Source organism: Sesamum indicum, linkage group LG4, assembly GCF_000512975.1.
Source record: "Sesamum indicum cultivar Zhongzhi No. 13 linkage group LG4, S_indicum_v1.0, whole genome shotgun sequence".
In the NCBI taxonomy this organism is placed as follows: domain Eukaryota; kingdom Viridiplantae; phylum Streptophyta; class Magnoliopsida; order Lamiales; family Pedaliaceae; genus Sesamum; species Sesamum indicum.
Genome location: NC_026148.1, coordinates 2,858,595 through 2,883,796, shown reverse-complemented (window position 1 = coordinate 2,883,796; position 25,202 = coordinate 2,858,595). Strand labels below are relative to the sequence as shown.

Here is a 25,202-nt window from a genome sequence, read left to right as displayed (position 1 = left end):
CTACCTGTAAAGGGTTGTTGGAAAAGTTACCATCTCAACAGCGACCTGTGTTGCATTGACATGATATTCTTGCAGGGACCTGGATCTGCCAAATCTGAATCGATTAGATGACGAAGGTGGCCAATCACAAAAGTAAGTATATCACACTTATTTTATAATTGGATTGGTTTGACCGAATCAATGATGACATAATATATATATATAAGTATGAGTTATACAAAAGTACATACTTTTTTCCCATAATTCAAGAGAAGTGACAGATAGATTGATAGAGACATGATCCAATGTCCAGTTTTCCAGCAATTCAATCCCACAACAATGTCCAGAGAACTGAAAGAAGAAACACAAAGATTGTCGGAATAGGCATCTCATCACCAAGTCTGCTCCCATCGGCAGACTCATATATCTCGCCTTTGACGACCTCCACAGGGAATATACAGGTGCCCGTAGATGGATTCTCAGTGACCACCTTGCCCAAACCATCGGAACCACACGCCTTCTCGGATTGAAACTGGGATTGAAAGTACATGTTGAATGCGAACGAGATGTTCTGCACAAAATTGAGTTGGCTACACGACCCACCGTACGCCAGGCTCGTGCAATCAGCGTGCGTGCAGGCGTAGTAGAAATGATTCTTCACTCTCACTATATCTGTTAAGTTCCCATCGAACACACACCATCGCTGGGGCATCCGCATAATCCCCTTGACCTTCGGTGGGAAGATATCACGGTCTTGGCCCGTCAGGTCGATCTTGTACTTTGGCTCCCCGTTGGAGGCGTAAATGCCCCAATGCCGGGCAAAAGGGTAAAAATAAGGCATCTTGTTTTCATCTGTCAGCGCATGCACGTATGTGTCGATGGGCGCTCCCGGCCGCATTGGTGTCCCCTTGTTGCTGACCACGTACGGCAGCAAGTGTTTGTAGAAACGCTCGGCCGTGGAGACATTGGCACCCGGATACCCATCCGTCGGCCACCCCACCTGCCCAATTATTATCTTAATATCTGGTGCTCCCGCCTTGCGCAGCGCCCAGACAAACGCATCGTGCATGAACTCAAACACGTTTGTATAAACAGCACCGTTTACGTCCCTGACCACATGCGTCGACTTGTTGTCCGGAAAGGCAAAGCTTACATCCCAGCCATTGTCAATAACGTGGGAGATGGGGAATATTTCCACGACGAATGGAGCATTGTTTGCCTGGAGGAACTTGAGGGTACTCTCCACCTCCGCCTTGATTTCCGGTCTGAACTCAGCATCTGACGGCCTTGTTATGTTAATCAGCACGCCCTCAGGAGAGGGCAGGGTCACCTTGACACGGCCATAACCAGCCTCATTTAGGGCATTCTGCACCGACTCCAACGCCATCAGGGACATATTAAGGAGACTCTTATTAGTGATTCCGTCTCTAAAAACATGGTTTCCAAGATAAACCCGACTGCCAAAAACCACATGACAACGATCCTTAACATAAACAAGAATCATGTAAAAGAGATGAATGTTGTGTAAACCTATAACCCTACGTACCTTATATTACAAGAATCGAAAAACTCAGACCTAGATTGGACCCATTTCTTGGCAGCCTCAGGAGTTCTGACTTGTATGGCCCCAAAGATGGTGATGCTGAGGTCGATCCCACTTCCGGCGAAGGCCTCCAAGATATCTGCCTGAGTAGAATAAACTCTGGCATGTTTGATCCCATTCTGCAGTATCAAATCCACCACCATGGAAGGCACCAATTTATGCGCAGTCTGCCTTCCCCAGTTGATTCCTATTGCAGCATCTGCGACGAAGATCGTTGAATATAAAACTAGGATAATGCATGCAAGAGAGAGGTTCATCTTGATCTTGGAGGGCCAACTTGCAAGAATCAGCTGGTTCATATATATATGTTAGAGTCCGAATTGAGATGATTTCTCAATCACGTACGGGATATTAGTTTCTGCAAGAAAACTTATGTTAGACATGTTTATTATCTGAGGAAGAAAGGGGATAGGAAGAAACATGAATGTTGGATGTAGTATTGGAGGGCAAACATGCAAGAATCAGCTGGTTCATATATATATATATATATATGTTAATTATCGTTCGAATTGAGATGATTTCTCAATGACGGGCCATTAATTTCTGCAAGAAATTCTATGTTAGACATGTTTGTCTGAGGAAGAAATTAAGGGAATGGAAAAAAACTTGAACGTTGGATGTATAATCGGGGAGCTGCTAACATGCAAGAATCTGGTTCATACATATGTATATATAATATAATATATATATTATCGATGTCCGAACTGAGATGATTTCTCAATTACGGACTCGATTAATTTCTGAAAAACAACCTATGTAAGATATATATATGTTTGCTGGGGAAAAAGGGAAGGGGAAGGATGGGAATGGGAGGAGATGTATGTTGTCTGGGAGATTTGTTTGTGTATCTGATGAGGTTTTTAAAGAGGAGAAACTAAAAGGGAGATGGATAATCTTTTCATCCTCTTTTTTAATGTTCTTAATTAATTAATGTGGGGTGGTCATGAAATGAAAATGGTTCAGAGGATGAGATCAGACTCCAACCTATGCAAGTATTCCCTTTTGTCTGAATTTAGATTCAAACAAGTACACCAAGATTCAAAGAACCAAATTTCAGAGAATTTTTTCACATAAATGGCTGGGAAACCCCCCTCCCCCAACTTATTATAAACTTAATATAGACGGAGCATCAATAGGCAATCCAAGAAATACGGGATGTAGAGGAACAATTCGGGATGAATCATGTAACTTTATACTAACATTCCAAAGTCATACAGGATATAATACAAATAATATGGTAGAAATTTGAGCATTTAATTAGAAATGGAGTGAAACTGGCTACACGACTGAAAATTAAACATTTTATCATTGACACTCATTAGGCTTTTGGAGGAGATTGATTGAGTTCCTAAACTTGCAGCTTGCATTGCGCTATCGAGAGAAACAAACCAGGCAACGAATCGTTTAGCAGAGGAGGCCGCAGCGTCCAATTTTGATGACACCATTTCCACATAAAGTTGTAAATTTTGTACTTACAGATAGATTTTAATATCACAGTCTCCCAAATGGATTTATATGTAATAACTATTGTGTAAAAACTCTATATTACTATATATATATATATATGTAGTTTGTTTTCGGTTCGAAAAAAATGTGGTAACCATATTTTGAATGTACTCTGATTATTTATGGCATTGACCTTAAACAACGCTGATAAAATTGAACGCTGATAAAACAGAGAAATAGTATTGATGGTCTCAAGAATTACTCATTTGTGCTGCCCTGAGCTCTCATGCAGATTTTTGAAAGATTGACATCGAAAACAATGTCTCATTAAACAATAGCAGTTGCATGGTTCCAATTATCAGATGTGCTTGTATTACTACAACCTCTTTTAGACAATATTTGATCAATTGAGATCTAACGCAAACCCGAGAGATCAAAACCTCAGCTACAAAGTATTTCTTTTAAGTCTGAATACAACACCCAAAACATCAGCTATGCTTGTATAACTAACTAAACTCTTCTCAAAATCTCTCATCATTCAAGAAAATAGAGAAACCTTATAAGAAGCTAAGGTTGCTCTTCTGTTCTAGACTAGATGCTCTGTAATGTTTTTGAGCTTCCGAGGGATAATTTGTCCACAACATAAGTTGTATAGCGACTTCAGACACCCACAGTATGCAAAAGTTCTGACAAGGACTGCATCCTTCATTTATACCAGCCTGTGAGGAGCCACCGCAGCAAAAAACAGAATCCACAGCATAGGGCCTGTAGCACATAAATCTAGTTATGCTCCTCGTTTTGATATCAATGTATATTTAAATCTTATCAACATCATATCTCAATAGGGATTGGCAGATAATATCTGTTGTTGATCAGATGCATGCTAACAGTCAGAAGCTGACTAACGCATTTGCAGACAAGTAATAGCAAGGTATTACAGTGTAACACTTCAAACAGCAAAAGAATACAAACAATCAGGACATTAAGGATCAATTAGGAAAGGAAAGTTTCACTTACCTGGAAAACTAGTAATGAAATACAAAGTCTCTTCTCTGTCTTTCGTCCAAACTGTCTTAGAAAGAAGTTCACAAGAGTCCCATCATTCGTCCCGGTTAATAGGCCAGACTGGGGGTCGAATCTGGGAGTAAAAAAAAAAGGAATCTAATGTCGACGCATGGAAAACTATTCCTACAAGAGAAGAACCTAGATCTATGATAAACAAACTACCTGGGCAATCTGTGACGTGGACAAGGCACAATACCTGCCAACTGTAAGAAGATTTGGTGTCAAATCCATGAAATTTTTCTTTAGCCCTACTTTGCAAGTGTGAATGTAGTAGAATGTGCATGAACAAGTATGTCTGTGGGGGTGTGTCTGTGCGCGCGCGTGCGTGTGTGTGTGTGTGTGTGTGTGAGAGAGAGAGAGAGAGAGAGAGAGAGAGAGAGAGAGAGAGAAAGAACCTGAGGGAGTGAAAGCAGGAAGTTGAGAACTTGTGGAGCAAAGAATATGAGAAGTGTTTCACTGAAAAAGAATCAGTAGCACCAAAATGAATAACCACAAAAGAAAGCACACAGGCGACAGCCCCTTGTAAGCATAGTCGTAAATTTATAAACTGACAATTTTGTTATATCAATAATAAAATCTGAAATCAATTGAAGAATTTATCTGCAGACCAGGGCAACAGTTTATCACAAGCCTCTACAGCAAAAACCACCAATGAAATGCAATTCCAGCTCATCCATATTATGTCAAGTGCAAAATCAATTTCTAATTTAAGAATGACCTTCCTAGCCAGTGAGTTTGTTTTGGAGTTTTAACAAAGGGAATGACAATGTAGAATCAGCCTAGCAGTTAGGCACGAAAGTCTTCCTCATAGCATCCTCTTTTTCTGATATTTACCAGCCACTCCGCACCCAACAACCCAGAAACTTAATCCTGAAAATTAGTTCTCTATCCTATGCATAAATGATCTTCATGCTAAGAGATGTGATTTTAAGGATTGTGGAATCAAGTAATGATGTCATCGGATATGAAGAAACACACCTGAAATGTCCTAAAATGCCAGCTACGGCCATGGTCATTCCAGCAAAATAAGTGTAGGTGTCACCAACAAAAACTGAAGATGGATACCTGTGAGAAAGATGAAAAAAGATGCAGGGTTTTAACATGTGGAAGAGTCCTTGTTCTACTTAAATGAAGTGCAGTATCATTACCAGTTGTAAGAAAGTAAAGCCAAAGAAGTAGCAAGCAACGGTTGAATGAGGTAAATGGAGAATGCATGTGCTTGTTTGTATTCAGGATCAGTAGATGCTCCAATTTGCATGACATTATGTATTAAGATCTGCATTACGATACGTCAGATTCAGCTGGTGAACTCAGATTCAGATAATATATGCAAAGCCTTTTGCTCACCGCAGAAGCAATAACAACTGTCTGTCCAACTTCAAGCCCATTGAGACCAGCATGAATGTTAATTGAATTAGTGCAGAATACAGCTAACAGCCCCATATAGAGCTTATATATCCACCCTGTTCACATAAAAGTCATGTTATCAAGAAAAAGAAACAAAGGAAACATTCAGTGAATATTTAAGAGGATAAGTAAGATTTTGCAGGAGCAGGTCCACTACAAAATGACTTCATAACAAAGAGATGGAAGGGTACTTGAATAGCATCAGATAAATCACTTTTGGCACTGTCGATGTAGAATGAAATTTCAATATTATTTACCTAAATCTAAAATCTCTAGTCCAACATATGGAACGAGGGGCTTTGGTATAATTATAGTTGTATGCCCAGCATAGGCCATCAACAATGGAAGTGCAGCAATAGATGGAAGCACTAGTTTCCTGCCTCCAAAATCATACAAAATGAAATAAGTATCTATAGATATATTATCTTTAGAATAATGCAGAAAGGCATAAAGAATACTCACACTCTCCAAGGCACATCAAGGACATCATCCACGAAACCAAGGAGAATCATGAAGCAAATGGATGCTAGTGCAGCATTGTATTCAACGAGCCACTTCAGAAAGAAGTGAAAAGGTTATACTTCTCACTCTTGCAAGTAATAAAACTAATGCTAAACCAGTAGAAAATCAAACAGGAAACAGAAATTTCCCACTGATCAGGAACTCCTGCACGGGCCCACAACAGGCTAATAAATATCAATACTATTAATGCCCAGTCAGTGTTGCAGCTGAAAACGCTGTCTAATAATTTTTTTTCACAGAATTGCTCATAATATATAATGCTGTTATCTCTTAAACATACTGTTCCAGAATTTCAAAGTTTCTTTTTTCTATCATCACCTATGAGTCAATAGAGTAATATTTAATTAAATGTTAAAGTGCCTTTTTAAAGGAACGTATCATCTCAGGGGTATTGTTTATGCAGCCTAATTGAGAATTTAGAGGAGAAAAGAGTTTATCATGTTCAAGAATACAGGTATTATATATGATAAGCCAAGGAGATAATGCTTACATTTGAATCTGCAGTGAAGTTAAAATATTGAAACAAGATTGTCACCACTAGAAAAACTATCCCGACTACAATACCCAATGATTCAGGCCTGCACAACATCAAATACTATGAATTGTTAACTTTTAATCAAAAGCGCCAATAATTGAAATAAAGACAAAAAATTTATTGAGTGAAAATTCAACGTTTGTGAAACAAGCTAATTACAGCATGCACACACCATAGTTTTGTTTTTAGTATTATGCAGCAGTGCCTTCGCCATGTTTGTACCAGTACTCATCACTGATAAGTTCTTAAGCTAAGTATACCATCAGGAAAAGTTCATCGAGTTAAGCGAACTGATTTACACTGCAGATTTCAATCTCTTCCCAATCATACTGAAGTTCAATGAGCACTACAGAGGAGCACTTGTTTAATAGCATAGAATTCCAGTATGGTATAGGGACAAAAAGTTAGAGGTTTCTGCCTCTGAGAGGAAAGCAATGACTGATCTTTGAAACTTTATGATATCATAAGGATGTAACTTTCCTCCCTCAACTAGCCCATTGAACTGCTGTGCTTTCCATCTAAACCAGGCATCTTTGCTAGTTTTACGAAACTAAAAACTTGTTTTCTGTTTGAAGAACAGTTCAATTGTAAGTATATCTATTGATAATGTGTCCTATGCGGTTTTACTGTATTAACCAACAATGAGAATTGTGGATAAGAGTTGTGAAAACAAACTACAGCATTAAAGTTCAAACATTTGCAACAGAATACTGTGGAAACATGGCATGACATCACTTGATACTTCCAAAAATCATTCAATCAGATTACTTTCCCATGGATAAGAGTCGTGAAAATTAATAAATTGCATGCAAATAAATAATTAACAGCTAGTGTAAGATTAGCGCATCTAACGAATTCGCATTTCAGCTCAATATTCACAAAACATGCAGTTCGTAACACATAGGTCGCAATCCCAGATACCCAGAAGCAAAAAACGAAAAACAAAATAATTGAAGAAATTAAACTTACACTTTGATGGATCCGTCGGGTGTACCTTTCTTGTTAATATCATACCCAAATAAATTCCTTCTCAACACATACTTGGACGCCACAGGTATCATACTCACCGTAACTAAAAACCCTATAAAGCTAACGAGTAAATTGATCAAGATCGACTTTTTAAGCTCATATTCAATTCTATAGTAAGAGAAAATCAAGAAGAAATATGGGACGGAGAATATGAGAAAGAATTTGATGATTGTGGGGTATTTCGCAGGACGAATTGGAGATTCCGTTTGATGGGTCTCGGATTTGGGCTTTTCCTGCTCGGGTTTTGCTGTGTCCGTCGCTGAAGCTCGCTTCCTAGCGGCCATTGCTGGTGTGTTGCGTGTATTTCTCTTTCTAAATGTTAATGTGTCTCTTTCTCTCTTCTTACATGTGTCTTTACTGTGTGTGCGTGTGTGTATAAAGAGACTTGAAACATGGGGTGTAGCGAATAGTATTCTGACACGTGGGATCAGGCTGTCATACGTGGGACAAAGAAGATGAAGTGGCAACCTACGGCTATGTGTGAACTTTAACAATAAAAAATGAAAAATATATTAAAATCAGGTTCACATGTAATATATCGTTAAAGGGTAAATTACAATTATAAATTATTTGAATTTTTACAAATATTCTTTTGGAATTTAAGAACATTTGTTTGGACGGAGAACATTTTATAAATACTACCTTATAGTAGACTATCACAAAACGATATTATTAAATTATTGTTAATTTCAAATAAATATTTATAAAGTTTTTAAATAATAGTAGACTATCACAAAACGATATTATTAAATTATTGTTAATTTCAAATAAATATTTATAAAGTTTTTAAATAAAAGCCCGTTGTAATTTTTCAATTGTTAAAATAATTCTTAATTGCGTTAAGTAATAGAACAGACATATTAGCTTTTCGTGATTTCTACCAAAATTCTTTCACTTGGCAGTGGAATGATGAGCTACCTGTGCTGAGAAAATGATTGAAAAGGAATTTACCTAAGTTTATCCAAAACAAATTTCTAATCCTTATATATTATTATAATATAAAGTATTGTCTGGATTTGTCAAATAAAATTAAGCTCTTAAGATAAGTCCATCTCCAAACAGTAATTGTTGCGCCTTCAGAAGAATCCAGACTCAGGTCAGTGGAGCACTGCCATTGACCAACACTTAACAAGAAATGGCTCCAAATCCTCTGTTTCATTCCCTCATTCATCAATGTTTCCAACAATCAGTCAATCTATCTCCATCTTACACTGCAAATATGAGATTGAAAGCATTTGCCAGTATCATGAACAGGATTACTCCATGCATAGTTAACTCATGTGGTTTGCTATATCTGAAGAACCGCATCACTTTGTTTCCATGTTCGTCACGCAACAGCAGAGCGAGAGAAGACGAATAGATGATTTTTTCTGCCGTGCAATACTCAGGTGAGCCCCTTGCTATCACTGTAGAACCATAAAATGGAGTCATGTGATGCAACCAAAGGGAGGGAAACATGCCGTGAGAAATTGGGAGGTCTGAGTTTAAGATTCTAGACAAGAATGCATAGTGATGGATATGGGACAAATTACAAGAGCAAGCTTATGTGTAGGAGAGAGTCACTTCATATAATATGTGTACCCAGTTAGAGGAAGCAGTTTGAATCTTTTTTATGTAAAGCCTCACAAGTAATTAAACTCTTGGCAATACAGTTGCATCCATGTCCGGTTCAGTCAACTTCCATTGCCTTGTCTTTCTCGGCTTCTCTACTCGACCATAGTTTGATTGTTCGATCGTGTGACACAGTTGCAATATATTGTCCATCTGCCACAAATGATGCAGAAAAGGGTTAGATAACACAATCAGCACTCTTTCATGTCCAGAAGAAAATCTTTACATAGTTTAGGCATGCCTAAGCCAACCCGACCAATATTATCAATTCATGGGAAACAGGGTCCCCCCCAATCCCCCAAACAACAAAGAAAAAGGCGAAAAGTTTGGAGTACTTCACACAACCCGCCTATAGCAAGACGAACAAATAACAAAGAAATAAAAAATGAGAGTTCTTTCGTATTCAGATAAACCAAGTTTGAAGATTGTCATAGCCACAAAGGAAGAAGACAAAGAACAGAGATCGGAATTTTAGACAAGTAATACTCAGCTTCTGAGAAAGTTAACTGACCTCCAACAACATCCAGTGATGTAACTTTCGATTCATGACCAGATAAAGTCCTTACAGGCTTAAAATCTCTTGAAGACCACACCTGACATGAATCATCAGGATAAGGATCACGCTAAAATATGAATTAATCAGCAAAATAAACACATTTCAAAAACAGTAACATACCCTAGCAGTCATATCATACGACGCTGTAACCAAAAAGTATCCCTCCTGGGGTTCAAATTTGACTTGAGAAATAAGGTTAGAATGAGCAGGTATTATGTACAACGATTTTCTCTTCCTCAAGTCCCATATCCTGCAAGTATTGTCTTCACCTCCAGTAGCCAAATGATAACCATTCGGAGAAAAACTAACACCAAGAACCTGAAAAGAGAAATAACCACGGTTCAACAGCTAAAGAACCTTAAATCCAATTACATCATATGGAAAAAGAGAAAGGCAAAAGAATAATGTCAAAACAGAGCAAGCCTTACAGGCTTCACATGGCCTTCCAGAGCAAGAATACTTCTGCCGGATCTCAGGTCCCACACACGAGCAAGAGAATCCAGTCCGCAAGAAGCTGCTAAGGAGCCATCATGATGAAAAGATATTCCATATATACTCCTACTATGACCTTCTTGGAGAAGCAACTCTTCACCAGTCTCTACATCCCATAACCTCCAAGTCTTGTCAAAGCTAGCTGTACCAAGGTACTTTCCAGATGGATGGAAGGAAATCCGAGCAAGACGATCCAAATGGCCCTCAAATGTTCTCAGGACCGACCCCTCCACATTCCATAGTCTTGCAGTCCTGTCCGCAGAAGCAGTAGCCAATAGGTAACTGGTGGGAGAGAACGCAACATCTGTAGCTCGTTCAGTATGCCCCTTCAGTGCGGAAACCTTGTTTACTTCAGGCATGCTCCACAACTTGGTTACTCCACTTAAAGAACTGAGAAAAGAAGGGCAAAAGCAAGAATAAATGCTTGCACTCCTCAAACATGATTGGTTGTGGAGAACAAACTCTATAATTTATGACCAAAAATGTGACAGAAAGCACATACATGGACGAACTCAAAGATTAACAGGTGAACAGTTTTAAAGATATAAAGCCACCGAGAAGACAACATGGTAGATAGGATAAAAGTGCCAACAACATGGTAAACAGAGGAAACAGAGACCAAAAATGATGGACCGCGATTTTTTGTTTAACTCATGATGGCCCTTCATGAGTACAACTGAAAAAGAAACTTCATATTGATGAGCCAAAACAAATAACGGATAGAGCTTTCTTGATTTATTTTTTTCCATATCAAGTGTACTAATATATTATGGAGAGATAACCCAAAGGAGATTATAATTTGAACCATGAACAACCTACAACATATATGTAACTGTATGGCCACAACCACACACGATGGCGTATACAAACATCGGAGACATGCTAAATTATCTAACCAACCAAAACATGAACAAAACACAAACAGTGGAGGCGGGAGAGAGAGAGAGAGAGAGAGGCTACCAGGTGGCAAGCATCTTTCCATCATGTGAAATTGAGCACCCTGAAAGGGGCCGATCATCACCAATCTCGCTGCATTCTAGGACCAGGTTTGCAGCCTGCTTCAGAGACCAATCTACTTCTGCATCCAAATCCTCATCTGGGTCATCCCTTTTCCTCCTTGCACGATGGAGGCGTAATGCTGACTTCACAATAGAATACTTTGCAATCTCTCGACGGGCTTCTAGTAATGCTTGTGAACCTTCAGTATAAAAGGGATACTGAATATCTTCTTCAGGTTCTGAAGGTGTCACCTTAGCTGCAGCTTCTTCATCCTCATGAGCCTTCATCAGCTTTTCCAACTGGCCTTCAGAATCAAGTTTTGCCATAAGCGTCCGGAGTCGATCACGTCTCTCCATTTCCCTCTCTCCAAAAAGAGTTATAGGTTCACCAAGCCGTCGAAGCCTAGCTCGGACAGCATTATCATTAGTCGGAACTGCCAAGGCAGCCGCTCGTCGCTTCATCAGAAGTTCCTGCACCGCTTTCTCCTGCCTCTCCCTAACCTGTCTGCTTTCTTCTGAAATCTCATATTCCTGAGTCGAGCCTGCAGCAGCACGGTTCGAACCTGACTCTTCCTGATCAGAATCAGAATCAGTAGTTCCTCCATTCTGTTGTAGAGGAGGCCTGACGAGTGGAGGTCGGACAGGCAGCGGTGCCAATGGTCTTGGAACTGGGAGCGGAGGTATTGGGGCAATAGGAGGTATGACCGGGGTTGGAATGATTGGCGGAATTACAGGTTGAACTGGCTGAAGTGAGATTGCATCAACTGAAGAAACCACAGTTTCATTACCAGCAAGCGGAACGGAAGGCTCAACAGCTGAGGAGGAGACAGTATTTTCCTCATCTATGTCCATGATTCCTGATCAATAAGAACCTATAATGATAAACAACTTCTTCCGAGTTCCCCACAGATTGAATCTAATACATGCATGCGTCTCAAGCAATTGACTACCCCTGGAAAATAATTTACTGCATTCGGTTATCTGATTCCATTCTCCATTAGCTTTCTTTTCTTGAATGACAGATTTATATATACATATACAAAAATGAGCAGAAGCGTTTCGCCATTCTACTCCAAATTTTGTTTATGCAATGAATAAAATCATGTATATAGATGAACAACAAGTAACTGAAAAATCTTCACCAGGTGAATAGTTAGCCATACCTAGGGTTTTCGAAACAACCGGGAGCCCTCTTCGTCTTCGGCTCTTCTCCTGAAGAATTAAATTAACAGGTCTACAAAATGGGGGCAATTGCTTTGTTGTAGACTTGTAGCAAAAAGAGCGGTCGACTCAACTTGAGCCAAGAAAAACCAAACAGGCCGGCCCACATAAGAGGCCACACCTTAGTTCAGGCCCAAAGGAGTTTTTTTTTAATTTTTCTTCTATATAATAAATTATCCGAAATTAATTAAAAATCTAATTTGGACAGATGATATCATAAGAAAAACAAAAATATATATATAAAATTATAATTCATAGTACAAAAAGATATTTTGGACAATTCAATACAAAATTTGAATGAAACCCTGACGAAAGCTAATGAAGGACAAGGTCTATTATCGAGGAGGTACAGATATTTTCTCAAATAACAATAAGATATTAATAATTAATCAAATCTCAGAGACTTTGGTGTAATTTAACCCTATTATTTATTGTTATGACGAATCACAACAATTTTCAATTGTATCGCTCTCGCAAAAGAAATGAAATAAATACATATCTCAGTAATTTTTGAAATTTTTTGTTTATATATTTCTCCTTGGTTTACTGCTCTGTCAAGTTTAATCCAAGAGTAGAATTTTAACCCAGATCAAATTTGTCTATATTCAAACTAATCACGCCAAAAAGTTAAAGATAATTCTACTCTCCTCTCCTGATATTTGGTATAATTACACGTAGATCCCTTTGGAATATAGAAAATTACATCTAGTACCTTGAGATTTGCTTCCATCTAACAAGTAAGTCCATCCATTAGTTAAAATTCACCGAATTTGTTGATATTAACAACATAAATTGAATAAAAATCAATCTCTACCTCTGACTGACATATTACTGATCTATTGCAAGTTAAATATATCTTATTATGATCAAGTTATCCTCATACATTTTTAGATGTTAATGTGCGTGTTGAGCTATATCTTCATCTTATAAAAGGGTAGTTTAGTTAGAAAAGAAAAAATCTGTTTGGCCTATACAATAAGTCAATAACATATCAATCAAGGGAATATCAATTTTTTTACAAATATCAACAAATTCAGTAAATTTTAACTAAAAAAGAGACCTATTTAGTAGATTGAAGTAAACCTTAAAGATATTTATAATTTTTCAAACAAAAGAGAATGTTCGTGTAATTATATCAAATCTTAGAAAAGGAAAGCATTGTTATTCAAAAAAAAAAATAACGTGTTGATCAGTAATAAGTGCACTTTTCAAAAAATCCGACCAAACAGGATGGAGTCTAATCTGCACAAGAACTCGTGTGTTTATGCGGGAATTTGCTGTTACGGACCTGATTGTTAGATAAAATCACCTTCTAATAATGGGAGATGTGCGCCTGCAAATCCCGTTAGTAGTCTACAGTACACTGAAGATAAACCATTGGCACCACTCTTGTGATTCATTTCTGCATCTTAGAACTACTTAAGTTCCACTGGATTTGGCTGAGAATATTTGCACAAGTCAGGTTTTTAGCGTCTGAAAGCAGACACATATGGTAGAAACATTATGCTTAAATTTTAGAGGATCCCAACTGTAGATCAGCTCAGCAGATGATCTGCTGTAATGGTTCTGTTTCACTTCCCAACCATCACAGGTAAAACGGAAACAAAGGTTAGCTACTGCACAGGGACCAGATGCTGCATCCTACCCATGCATGCACTTAGTAACCTAGGAAGCCGATGACCATAGGTACTGCTCAGGGACCAGATGCTGCAACCTACCATGCATGCATGTAGTAAACTAGGAGCTGAAGACCGTAATTTAAGAATAGCTATTGTAGAAAGTTGGAAGTTAAGACAACCAAGAAGTAAATATGCCTATGAGAGATTAGCATGGACTTAGGTAAATAGCACAAGAAGCTTGGCATTTGCTGAAAATCCCACTTCCGACCAGCGTAAGGGAGAAGGGGCGGTATCACAATAAACAACGGGGATGAAGATAAACATGCAACTCTGAAACAGTAGCTGCACAGCTGTACTTACCAGAAACCACGAGCAATCTTGATAATGAAAACATGCTATATGTTATAGAACAGTCTCCCCCAATATCAGAAAACTATCCGCAAAAATTTGGAGGAAATTATGGGAGATGCAATATAGAAAACTCCATATTCACTACAGCCAGGGCTAGGGCTAGGGCTAGGGCTGGGGCTGGATGCTATATACGCTACTTAAGAGGCGTAAACAGAATTGAAAGAACAAATCAAATGAGGACAGGGTTCTACTGGTTCCATGTTTGTCCAACTGATATTGCGGCACGGTGACTGACAGGTCTACACGAACCAAACGAATTCCACTCTCGAGAATTGCGTCTTTTGTCTGTAACTGTTCGCTGTCCCCAATATGCTGCTTTATGGCGTCCATTTTCGTTGGTTGATTTATAATTCATATAACGCTCATTCCCTTGAACTCTCAACTTCCTGTCACTTGACACATATCTATTCGTATTGACCCTCGTAAGTTTGTTGTCATTCCATGTGGCTTGTTCTGCACCAGCTATCTCATGTTCGATATCTGGTCGTCGTTCGTAAGTCACATTATTATTGGCGCAGTTCAAAGACCTGTTATTACTCCACCCACCTGCATCCCATGAAATATATCCGGTGGGTCCACTTCCGTCACCTAATTTCCATGCATTATTACAATAATCTGACCATCCAGTTGCAGCCCCATTATCAAATGAATTGCCCCAGTTTTGCTCCCAAGGATCACCATGATTAGCTGATGAAGATTTAGCTGGAACTTTGAAGTTCTCTTCATCGTCGCCCCAGCCTGTGACAGAGTATTCTCGGTTTGGGAGGAGAGAATCGCCAAAAATGACAACAGGATCATGGTCTTCGTCTGCTTTAGAGATCATAGGTTCGAACTCAATGTCTGCCTGCATCTTGGGATCAACTTCTGAATCCCAGTCTATTTTGTCGATATAAAGATCAGGGTCAGGCAATGATATGTCACAAGGAAGGCCGTTGATTTCAGCCCAGAAACGCTTCTTGGCATTGGAGAGTGCCTCTTCCCCTGCAGAGTCGTTCCACTTAATCACATTTTCATACAGGTGCATAAACCTCTTCATCTGCAATAATGTTTCCCAGTCCAGTGAGCCAACCACTTTGCAAAATTCTTTCTCCCATGAAGGCACGGTGGGCTGCCAACTACCTGCATGAAACAGTAGAAGGAACATGAAAGTTAAAGATGGAATTGAAGACAACTACACCAATAAATGCCAAGAACCTCAATGATGAGATATTTTCCAAGCCACATCATTCTGTATAATGCGATGGTGGGACTAATACTATAAATTATGACCAACTCAAAACAACAAATTGAAGATGAATAGTTGAAGGAACATAAATACAATGATGATCACATCTAATAGCAAGACACAACAATAAATACCGACCAACCGGATTCAACAACGTGATGAAAAATTTATTATTATGGGAATATGTAGATACGGTAATAAGGCTATCCCCCTCTTGCCAAATATATATGTTAGATCAATGCAATAACCGTACAGAAAATAACCAAAGAGAACAGCTTATTGGATCATGCAAGTATAACTTTTTCGGGCTAGACACTTTACCCCCCACCTACTGATTAGAGCAAAGTTTGAACTACATTTCCACAAAATTGTAACCACTCCCGCTCATGTGTATTCCAAGGTCATGATGCATGAGTTATGACATACCGAAGTAGTACAAAGAAAAGTTCATCCCCAGTTCACCAGAACTAAAGACCTCTCTCAAACTGAACCAGAGACTAAACATTCCCACCTTTTTCATTTTCAAAAATTTGACAGCAATATCTCCACTAAAATCCCAAAAGAAGAAAGAAACTCCAGGAATTAAAGGCAAGACGGCAGTAAAACTAACATGCATGTGAACCAAAAAAAAAGTATTAATAATAATAATAATAGGCAAAACACTCTGCTACGCAGACAGTAAAGAAAGGAATAATCATTCAAAATCTAATCACAAAATATCATGACCAAAAGCAAGAAATAAAAACACAGCACACAAAACCTTAAAATGTAAAAACATCAGCCTCAGTCACCTCCTTTTGACAAAAGCTGATACATTCAACCTTTGTGGACCCTGCACCTCGTAATGGAAACATCAACAACATAAACCAATAACATACATACAAGTCTAAGTTCAAACCCACATTCTTTTAACCACACATTCATACCAAGAAAATTATCTCTAAAGAAATCCAGAAACTATACATTTAAATTATAAGCATGCAAATATTAATCCCAAAAAGAAAATTAAAAAAAAAAAAACCAGCAACTGCAAAGAAATTAGTAACATTAAAGATCAAGAAATTTACACGTTCCGCGTGGTGGCCTCTTGTTCTGTGATCTTCTATAATTATCCCACTTTTGCCTCCTCCGACTGTCCATGATCAGAACTCCAAAACTTCAAAAACCAAGAAAAAAATCTCTGAGTTAGTTAAATAAATCCAAAATCCAAGAAAAATCAATTCATGAACAGGCAAAATTCCGCAGTAACGAAGAGATGGGCACCTCAGATTTGGCCTCAAGAATTATCTAACGCAGAATCCGGGAAATGGGCTCACTCCTGCTCTTCGCCAGAGTTACTGTTTCAAGAACGACCGCACCAAAATACAAATGAATAAATGGAAACTCTTCTCTTTTTTCCCTGGAAGGAAACAAATCGAAGACGGGGCGCTGAAATTCTTGTCAGATGAGAGCTTCAAATGGTGTGATCGGTGCGAGCGTATATATATGGGCGGGGGGGTAGGGTGGGGTGGGGTGGGTGGAAACTGGAAAGTGATCACGAAAGGGAAACTTTCGGGAACGTAATAAACGTAGCTTATGTACAGAGAGAGAAAAGGTCACTGAAATAAAATACAAAAGAGAGCTCAATTGTTCTTTAATTTTATTCATATTGTTGTTGTTTATTATTTTCTAAAATACTATTTTATATTTTCAAAAATAAGTTTTCTCCCAAAAATATTTTTTATTATTTAAAATATTTACACTTTTGCGACAAATATTACTCAGTTAACAAGTCTTAATTTAACCAACAAATCCATAATTATGACGTTACGAGTTCAAACATAAATTGTTATTAGCCTAATTTAATAGTAATTTTTAATTATTTACGTAAAAAATTATAGTTGTCTATTATCATAAATATTGTTAGGTTAGGATAATGGCATGTTAATTAATATAATCACTAATAATTAAAAATTTTAATTTTAATTTAATCTATTCGATAAAAAAATATTATTAAATTATATTTTTAGATCTTTTTAATCAAACTTAGAAGAAGGACCACTTCCATATATATATAGCTCTCGTTGCAACATAATAATAAAAAAATGATAAATATATTAATTATTTTATCAATTCCAAAAGTATTGACACAATATATTAAATAATTAGTCCTCATTATGATAAAGGGTTCTAATAATAAGATATAATTATAGAAAAATTAACACTTTTCGTTTTATAATTTAAAATTCTTTTCACTTTTGATTTTATTGGTTACGAAATTTTCACTTTTCGTCATAATTTTTAAAAAGTTAATATTTCTGGTCCCCAACATAAAATGTCACGTGCTTGCCACATAACTATTGGGATTTTTATATTTTTAGTCCCATTAGTTACGAATTTCTCACTTTTGATCCTCTTATCAGAAATAATACATTCTAAAAATTACGGGTTCAAAAGTAAATTTGATGAAATTATACAAATATATACATTGCACGTTAATCTTTATAAAATAATATACATCTACACGGTCAAATAAAATTGGATTACATGAAGTCTACATTGAGCATTTCATAAAGTGTTTGGGCCAGTATTACAATTATCTAAAATTCTGGGGCAGTTTTGCTATTTACAGAACCTTTTTGGCGGTCCGCAGCCCCTAGTTTTGGTACTAAATTACAGGATTGATTTGGCTCCTTCAAATTTCAATGATAAGGACTAAACTGGTAGGCGGTTGAGGAACTACGCGCTTCCAAAGCGCGTAAACCCACACTCTAGACGATGGTTTTGAATTTTCTAGACTAATTGAAAGAGTACAAATGCTATGTCCCTATTCTCCTTTATATATATATATATATATATATATAATTATTATGGATTCAACATATGATATGATTAAAAATAATAAATAAATTATAATAATTTTTAATTTAATCAATATATATAATTATAATAATTATAAAATTAGATGAATATTCAAACGTTCCATACGATTGAAACCCCTATCTCAAATTTATTCATAGGACCTCAACTTTAACCACTAGACTACGATATCATTGGTTTAAACTTGCATTTATTAAAAATTAAGGTAAATTATATTGATATAAATTAAGTATAATTATATAATATTTTTTTTATATTTTAAATAAAATTATGAGTATAACTTTTGAAAAAGTATCTTTATAATTTATTTCAAAAGGTGTGCGTCTATAAATTGTTCCTCGATAAAGAGTATATTTATTTTAATTGAACTAAGATTTAATTTACATTATTTAATAATTTCACATCATATTTATTTTAATTGAAATAAAGATGTTGAACTCATAAGTTTGTTGACATAGTTACATTTCTAAATAATCTTTTATAATTGTGTATCTTTTATTACGAATAACGCCGTGCATTAAATATGTATTATTTACGTACAAGAAGTTTAAATAATAATATATTTAAATATATTTTTATAGTATGGTTATAAAGCATACGATAAAAATATAATATCAATTTATGATAGGAATTTAAATTATTATTTGTATGTCTCTTTCAAACTATGGTAGTGGCTAGTGAATTGATCAAAGTCCTTCTAATACGTGATACATTGTCTCATAATGGGTTATATTTACACTCGAAACCTAAGTTTGATTTGCTGAATCACAGAACCAAACGAACACTTATATAAATAATAATATGAGCTATATATATATATTCAGTATTATTTCGTGACTCACGTTGGATTTTTTTTTATGTAGTTAATGAGTTTGCATAAATCATTTAAAAAAATATATGATTTACGTATAAATTAATTTCTTTTAAATATAATTAATTATTTGAGGCATTTAAATATAAGAAAGTGAGCAATGCCATATAAGAAAAAAAAATAAAAAATGTGTAATGATTATAATTAACAAAAAATCATCTACGTAATTATTGCTATCAAGATTGGGTTTCATGATTGTGATCACATCATATGCCCTACTGATTTTAATTTTTAGAGGACAGTGATGTAATTTCATTTACATCAATGTGTATAAACTACAAAATATATTGCATAGGGATATCTATGTTGTCATTTTTTGAATTTTACTGTAATTATGCATATTAATTTTATTTTTTTTAATATTATTAAATTTGATAAATTTTAATTAATGAATGGAATTATTTATCAAACGAAGAAAAAGTTGAAGTATTAAATATAATTTCTCAAATCACAGAGATTTTGGACGTAGTTACACAAAATCATAGGGTATAATAAACCTATTGCATAAGCCAAAAAAAGAAAGAAAAGAATCTTCATGGTTTATACCTTTGTATCCCTTGATGCCATTTTTTTTTGTTGTAAAGACATTATTGCCCCTCACAAATAGAGCCCCAACTTTTTGTTTATTATCTTTTACTATGTTTTCAAAGTCGAGTCGATGTATAATTCAATTTGATGTAATTTTAGTAAAGAGAAGCGGATTGACTTGAGTCATCAACGTTCAGCCGTTGAACTATTATTCGAGTGTAGCTGATTTAAAACTACAATAATGTACATTTGAATTTTGACATAAAAAATAGTCATTTTGAGTTGAAATTTAAGTCGATCTAGTAATATATAATAGTACATAATTGAGCATAAAACTATTATCGCCATAAATCAAACTAGAGTTGATTTAATTATAAATTCAGCTTGTCGTACTATTATAGAGTCCAAATATTTCACGTTGCTACGTGAATGATTGTCAATCATATCATAAATGAGTATAATTCAGACGATGTCATTGGACTGCATTGTTGTCGATATATAAAATATTTTGGCAAAATTGCAAATCCACCCCTGCAAAACAAAAGAATTGCAAAATGCAAGAAATGGGGAAGGGCAAGATTGTCATTCAAACACCAAAACTCAAACCTGAAGCAAGGCTGCATGTGCAGAAGAAGACAACAATGTGTAATAATGAAGAACATAGAGATCACCTCCTTAATTTCCTCTCCCTCAGAGATTTGTCGCCATTGCTTCCTCGGCTCCTCCGAGGTCTGAACTACTACCAAAGCGATGCCGCCGCAATGGACGTTCATCTGCCTATCTTTGATCCTGGCGGCCATCAGTTCAGCTGACCTCCGTGGAGCTGGGCACGCAGTCCCTCTACGCACCACGCCGGAGGGTAATCTTCGGATGCGGGGCGGCGCGCCTTTCAAGATTGCACTCTTTGCTGACCTCCACTTCGGTGAGGCCGCGTGGACGGAGTGGGGGCCGCGGCAGGATGTCAATTCTGTGGGAGTTATGGCTACTGTACTGGAGAAAGAGCAGCCAGGTGTTTGATGATAAGAGTTTAATTTGAATCTTGTTTTGAGTCATGTTTCGTGGTAGTGTTATATGGGGAACAAGTACTGATTTGTTTCATTACGCATTGTTGGTCTTTTCAGGGTCAATACAGTGTGGTTTTGGAGCTTTGCTACTGTCTGAAAAATACATCCTTGTGTCCCACACACTAGTTCCATTATCAGTGTAGTTTTCTAGGATTCCTAGGAATCTTACCTTGTTAGCTCTCACGCATGTAATACAAATGATTCATGTACTTATATAAGTATTTAGGACCAGTAGTTCCAAATAGTCAAGAAAAACAGGAGAGGGGGTCATTGTTTGTTCTTTGTCCATTTAGACTCGTCTGGATGTCTGCGATCGTCTAGCAAATGTTGGTGTCACGTTCTTGTCTTGGACATGTTTCATCAGTGTCGCCAGCAAATTGCAAATGGAGATGGCCGTTATTGTGTGGCTGAAGTTTGACACTAACCTATGATGGAATATTTGAACAAACTTGGACTTTGCAATGTTTAAGAATTTAGTTGAAGTCCATCTGTAATGATGTTTACAGATTGGTTAGGTTTGTATACTATGCGACAAGCTATATTGATAGGTGAGCGGAAGCTGAAAGCAATGTCAGAGATTGGATTGGAATCTTTGTACTCAATGTTTTTGAAGTGTTCATTGTAGAGTAATGGTCCTTCATGTTTGCTGCTTGTTTTTCCTTTCACATTTCTTGGTTTTTTCCCATTGTCCCGTTCTCTATCAAGATGAATTGGATTTAGTCACTAGAGGATGTTGTCACATTATATCTCTTCCTCTGCCTTTGGCTACTGGATGAAAATTGGAATAATTTCTGAAAACAGCTGCGATTATTATGATGAACGGCGTTAACCATATGTTTATCTGAAGGTTGATGAGTATAAGTGTTTTCTTCTCTCCCAAAGAAAACACGGTTTTCGTGTATTTGGATTGTTAGAATGGTTGCAAGATTGAGATCAGTAAAAAGCTAAAATTTGAGTCTGAGTATTTATAATTCGAATGCTAATGCTTCATATTCATGGTAGTACCTATACTGCAGCAATATATTCTGATACCAGTCTGGAAATTGCATGACAGACTTTGTAGTTTATGTTGGAGATGTGATCACGGCCAACAACATCATGATAAAAAATGCAAGCGTTTACTGGGATCAGGCAGTATCGCCTGCAAGAGTCAGGGGAATTCCTTGGTCCAGTGTTTTTGGAAACCATGATGATGCACCGTTTGAGTGGCCGATGGAGTGGTTTTCAGAAACTGGAATTCCTCAACTTCATTGTCCAGCTACAAATGCCTCGTTTTCTGGTAACTTTCAAAGTTCTCTAACATCAATTCCATACAATGCTTGCTTCACAAAGTTAAGAGCAACCTTTAAATTTGAGCTTTCAAAATTCAGATGTAGTGTTTCATGTAAATCTGATTTCAGTCATCAGTTTAGAATCACTGTACGGAGTTGAGAAAGAGAAAAATGAAAGCAAGCCTTTCTTTGCATGTGGATTGTCTTCATGAAAACTTTTACATCAGGTGGTGAAGAATGCAGCTTCAGAGATACAACACGTTTGGAGTTGATGAAAAGTGAAATCGAGCAAAACACGTTATCTTACTCTAAGGATGGCCCCCAAAATCTATGGCCTAGCATCTCGAATTACGTTCTCCAACTTTCATCACCAAGTAATTCTCAAGAAGCTGTAATTTTCATGTACTTCTTTGACTCTGGTGGAGGGTCGTACCCGGAGGTCATATCTAGTGCCCAAGTAAAGTGGTTTCAGCAGAAGTCTCAGGAGGTGAACCCTGATTCGAGGTAGCACAAGATTATATTTTAATTCCGAAAGTATTATGCTTCCAGAAATTGTTGATACCCAGAAAAAATAAAGCTTTCTAATACTTATCATGCTTACCACGGTTCCTCTGTAAAAGCACGAAACCGTCACTTAATGCAATTGGCTGCTGAGTTCATGTTGAAGTTAATTGACAAAGATAAACGAATATCCTACTTTCTGAAATTTTTATTGAGAACTTTTTGCAGGGTTCCTGAAATAATATTTTGGCATATTCCGAGCCAAGCATATGAGAAGGTGGCTCCAAAGTCCTACGTAAAGAAACATTGTGTGGGCTCGATTTTCTTGGAGGATGTTGCTGCTCAAGAAGCTGAAATGGGGATAATGAAAGTTCTTGAACAAAGGCCTTCTGTTAAGGTAAGGGGTTTCGAAACCAGAGTTTGAGTACGCTTAAGAGCTTTCAACCATTATGTAGGCTTTCAGAAACTGCAGCAACCCAAAATACAGTTTAAAAGTTAGAAGCGAAGTTTACACTGATAAAGACTGGTGTAATTTGCAAATTTTGAGACCTTTGAAGATCTGGGGCGATTCAACAGACGAGATATTGTTTTCCTTTATATTTATATCAATGGACGAACATAAAGTTTTGTCACAAAAGAGGTCGGAATTTGTCAGGTTAAGACAACTGGTTTGCTCTTCGACTAGTTGTCAAATGGTGGAGTCTAATCCACATTACATTTTGGCTCGTCTTTAGTTTTTCACAATGTATCTTGCAATATCCTAATACTAGTAAGTAATTACGGCTAGAATTGATGAATGTGCTTATGAGAACTCTAAGAAACTAGGACCTCCTTGATACTGTACTAATTATGCAAACTGGCTTGTTTTGTTTCTTCTGGCCAGGCTGTGTTTGTAGGCCACAACCATGGATTGGACTGGTGCTGCCCATACAAGAAGCTCTGGCTATGCTTTGCTCGTCATACCGGTTATGGTGGGTATGGAAACTGGTCAAGAGGAGCTAGAATTCTGGAAATCAATCACCAACCCTTCTCTCTCAAGTCATGGATTAGGATGGAAGACGGACACTTACATAGTGAAGTCCTCTTGAGCTCTTGATGTTTCTCGTCCTCTCTCTTACTCTTTTGTTTTCCTGAGAAACAAAAAGGTATATACTTATGTTGTCTACTGAACAAGAAAAATCCCATGACTTTAGCTCGGAATTGTATATAGCACTGTTCTGATATGTAAATAATAGCATCCGCCATGACTGTTACAATGATATCGTCAAATGCTACAAAATCGAGACGACAAGAATTTTCTTTATGTTGAGTATTGTCTATATGACTGAGAGTTGCTACAGTTAAGACAGCATTTCGTGTTAGATGAAAACATGCATTTTGGTCTGGAATAACGTGGACAACTGGGCTTTGAGTTTTACATACACGACCTACGGCCCAGGCATATAAGCCCAGAATCCGCAACTGTTCAAAAAGTAAAACCTAACTCTGATACCAATTATTAGAAGGATGAGATTCACAACGTGCCATGCTTTGCCCATTCAACCTTTGGTAAAGAAAATCCAAGTACATAAGTCTCTTTTTTGCCTTAGTTTCTGAATGGCCTCTGTTTTTAGTGTTTCATATTACCTCAATTTTCTTGAGCTACTCATTCTCTCTCTAGAGGGGACAGACAGACTATGATCAAACACCCACAAGTCTGGAATAATTATTTACGCACTTTCTGCACCTAAATTTCCATGCTTAATTATATCCGGATGATGTTCTTTTTTTTTCATTTTTTCGCCTGATTCTGCTTGCATTATTACATGGACCTCATGATCTCAAAAGTTAGTTTGTTCCAACTATAAACATGTTCTGGATATGTTTGCTGAATCTTGTACTACAACCAAACATTAATCAAGATTTAACATTAATTATGGTTTGCAAGAGGTTGTTAATGTTAATTCAATGCAATAATGATGGCATGGCTGCCAAAGCGAAGCTATCAAATATTCAACGTTGTAAAGCTGAATTGTGTCACTGGGCTACATCATTTTCTTGGCCTCAGGTCATTATTGCTCTGGCAATCATAAGCAAATCTTTAATTAGTGAAGACATGATTAAACACTAACTGTGCTTAATCAGGTTAATTAATATTTCATAATTGCACATTCAAATACATGTCCTCTAGTTCTCATGCTCCTCTGATAGTTCACATTCAACTATCATAACTAAGACAATTTAACTGTCATGTAATATTTTTATTATTTATTAAAGTTTATTGAGACACTATCCACTTGATTATTGTAGCTCAATCACTATTATTAATTTATAATAAACTTATATAAAATGACCAGTTTTATGTTCTCAATAAATTTGAACTCGTCACATTTAATTTTTTATTTAAAAA

At 36.8% G+C, this 25,202-nt stretch overlaps 5 protein-coding genes across 8 annotated transcripts; 1 reads left to right on the top strand and 4 right to left on the bottom strand.

The window, feature by feature from the left end:
- LOC105159867 (glucan endo-1,3-beta-glucosidase 8-like) lies at nucleotides 174-2,655 on the bottom strand. The gene is made up of 3 exons (XM_011077073.2): nucleotides 2,567-2,655; nucleotides 1,526-1,940; nucleotides 174-1,436 (listed from the first exon to the last, which is right to left on the bottom strand). The coding sequence occupies exons 2-3, from the start codon at nucleotides 1,879-1,881 to the stop codon at nucleotides 305-307; spliced, it is 1,488 nt and encodes a 495-aa protein (XP_011075375.1). The 5' UTR covers nucleotides 1,882-1,940; nucleotides 2,567-2,655; the 3' UTR covers nucleotides 174-304.
- Nucleotides 3,654-7,945, bottom strand: LOC105159866 (UDP-N-acetylglucosamine--dolichyl-phosphate N-acetylglucosaminephosphotransferase). Its single transcript, XM_011077072.2, has 11 exons — nucleotides 7,527-7,945; nucleotides 6,513-6,600; nucleotides 5,963-6,054; nucleotides 5,758-5,876; nucleotides 5,441-5,556; nucleotides 5,242-5,369; nucleotides 5,072-5,158; nucleotides 4,489-4,549; nucleotides 4,256-4,296; nucleotides 4,046-4,166; nucleotides 3,654-3,793 (listed from the first exon to the last, which is right to left on the bottom strand). Exons 1-11 carry the CDS (start codon nucleotides 7,868-7,870, stop codon nucleotides 3,734-3,736), a joined length of 1,257 nt encoding a protein of 418 aa, XP_011075374.1. The 5' UTR covers nucleotides 7,871-7,945; the 3' UTR covers nucleotides 3,654-3,733.
- On the bottom strand, nucleotides 8,543-12,520 carry LOC105159865 (U4/U6 small nuclear ribonucleoprotein PRP4-like protein). Of its 4 annotated transcripts, none has more exons than XR_847635.2 (7): nucleotides 12,407-12,520; nucleotides 11,206-12,100; nucleotides 10,182-10,635; nucleotides 9,874-10,071; nucleotides 9,709-9,790; nucleotides 9,168-9,350; nucleotides 8,543-8,992 (listed from the first exon to the last, which is right to left on the bottom strand). XR_847635.2 is itself a non-coding variant. In XM_011077071.2 (7 exons), the coding sequence occupies exons 2-6, from the start codon at nucleotides 12,093-12,095 to the stop codon at nucleotides 9,256-9,258; spliced, it is 1,719 nt and encodes a 572-aa protein (XP_011075373.1). In that variant the 5' UTR covers nucleotides 12,096-12,100; nucleotides 12,407-12,520; the 3' UTR covers nucleotides 8,543-8,992; nucleotides 9,213-9,255. The 4 variants fall into 4 exon arrangements, 3 of the variants coding, with proteins under 3 accessions (XP_011075373.1, XP_020549018.1, XP_020549019.1); XM_011077071.2 differs by having other exon boundaries at nucleotides 9,213-9,350; XM_020693359.1 differs by having other exon boundaries at nucleotides 8,543-9,350.
- On the bottom strand, nucleotides 14,395-17,221 carry LOC105159863. Its single transcript, XM_011077070.2, has 3 exons — nucleotides 16,983-17,221; nucleotides 16,787-16,875; nucleotides 14,395-15,613 (listed from the first exon to the last, which is right to left on the bottom strand). The coding sequence occupies exons 2-3, from the start codon at nucleotides 16,857-16,859 to the stop codon at nucleotides 14,682-14,684; spliced, it is 1,005 nt and encodes a 334-aa protein (XP_011075372.1). The 5' UTR covers nucleotides 16,860-16,875; nucleotides 16,983-17,221; the 3' UTR covers nucleotides 14,395-14,681.
- Nucleotides 20,604-24,116, top strand: LOC105159862 (probable inactive purple acid phosphatase 16). The gene is made up of 5 exons (XM_011077069.2): nucleotides 20,604-20,986; nucleotides 22,096-22,320; nucleotides 22,540-22,816; nucleotides 23,042-23,210; nucleotides 23,697-24,116. The coding sequence occupies exons 1-5, from the start codon at nucleotides 20,728-20,730 to the stop codon at nucleotides 23,907-23,909; spliced, it is 1,143 nt and encodes a 380-aa protein (XP_011075371.1). The 5' UTR covers nucleotides 20,604-20,727; the 3' UTR covers nucleotides 23,910-24,116.

Bases quoted from the DNA above. Each gene is read 5' to 3' on its own strand.
- LOC105159867 (XM_011077073.2), bottom strand. From the start codon at position 1,881: ATGAACCAGCTGATTCTTGCAAGTTGGCCCTCCAAGATCAAGATGAAC. The intron at 1,437-1,525 runs GTACGTAGGGTT...GGTTTTTGGCAG, and splicing joins TTCGATTCTTGTAATATAAG to TCGGGTTTATCTTGGAAACC.
- LOC105159866 (XM_011077072.2), bottom strand. From the start codon at position 7,870: ATGGCCGCTAGGAAGCGAGCTTCAGCGACGGACACAGCAAAACCCGAG. The intron at 5,557-5,757 runs GTAAATAATATT...TTATGTGAACAG, and splicing joins ACTAGAGATTTTAGATTTAG to GGTGGATATATAAGCTCTAT. The intron at 5,159-5,241 runs GTAATGATACTG...TCTTTCTCACAG, and splicing joins GCTTTACTTTCTTACAACTG to GTATCCATCTTCAGTTTTTG.
- LOC105159865 (XM_020693359.1), bottom strand. From the start codon at position 12,095: ATGGACATAGATGAGGAAAATACTGTCTCCTCCTCAGCTGTTGAGCCT. The intron at 10,636-11,205 runs GTAGCCTCTCTC...TTCTTTTCTCAG, and splicing joins GGAAAGATGCTTGCCACCTG to TTCTTTAAGTGGAGTAACCA. The intron at 9,351-9,708 runs GTCAGTTAACTT...CATTTGTGGCAG, and splicing joins ATCACTGGATGTTGTTGGAG to ATGGACAATATATTGCAACT.
- LOC105159863 (XM_011077070.2), bottom strand. From the start codon at position 16,859: ATGGACAGTCGGAGGAGGCAAAAGTGGGATAATTATAGAAGATCACAG. The intron at 15,614-16,786 runs GTAAATTTCTTG...TGTTTCATGCAG, and splicing joins GAGGCCACCACGCGGAACGT to GTAGTTGGCAGCCCACCGTG.
- LOC105159862 (XM_011077069.2), top strand. From the start codon at position 20,728: ATGCCGCCGCAATGGACGTTCATCTGCCTATCTTTGATCCTGGCGGCC. The intron at 20,987-22,095 runs GTGTTTGATGAT...ATTGCATGACAG, and splicing joins ACTGGAGAAAGAGCAGCCAG to ACTTTGTAGTTTATGTTGGA. The intron at 22,817-23,041 runs GTAGCACAAGAT...AACTTTTTGCAG, and splicing joins GAGGTGAACCCTGATTCGAG to GGTTCCTGAAATAATATTTT.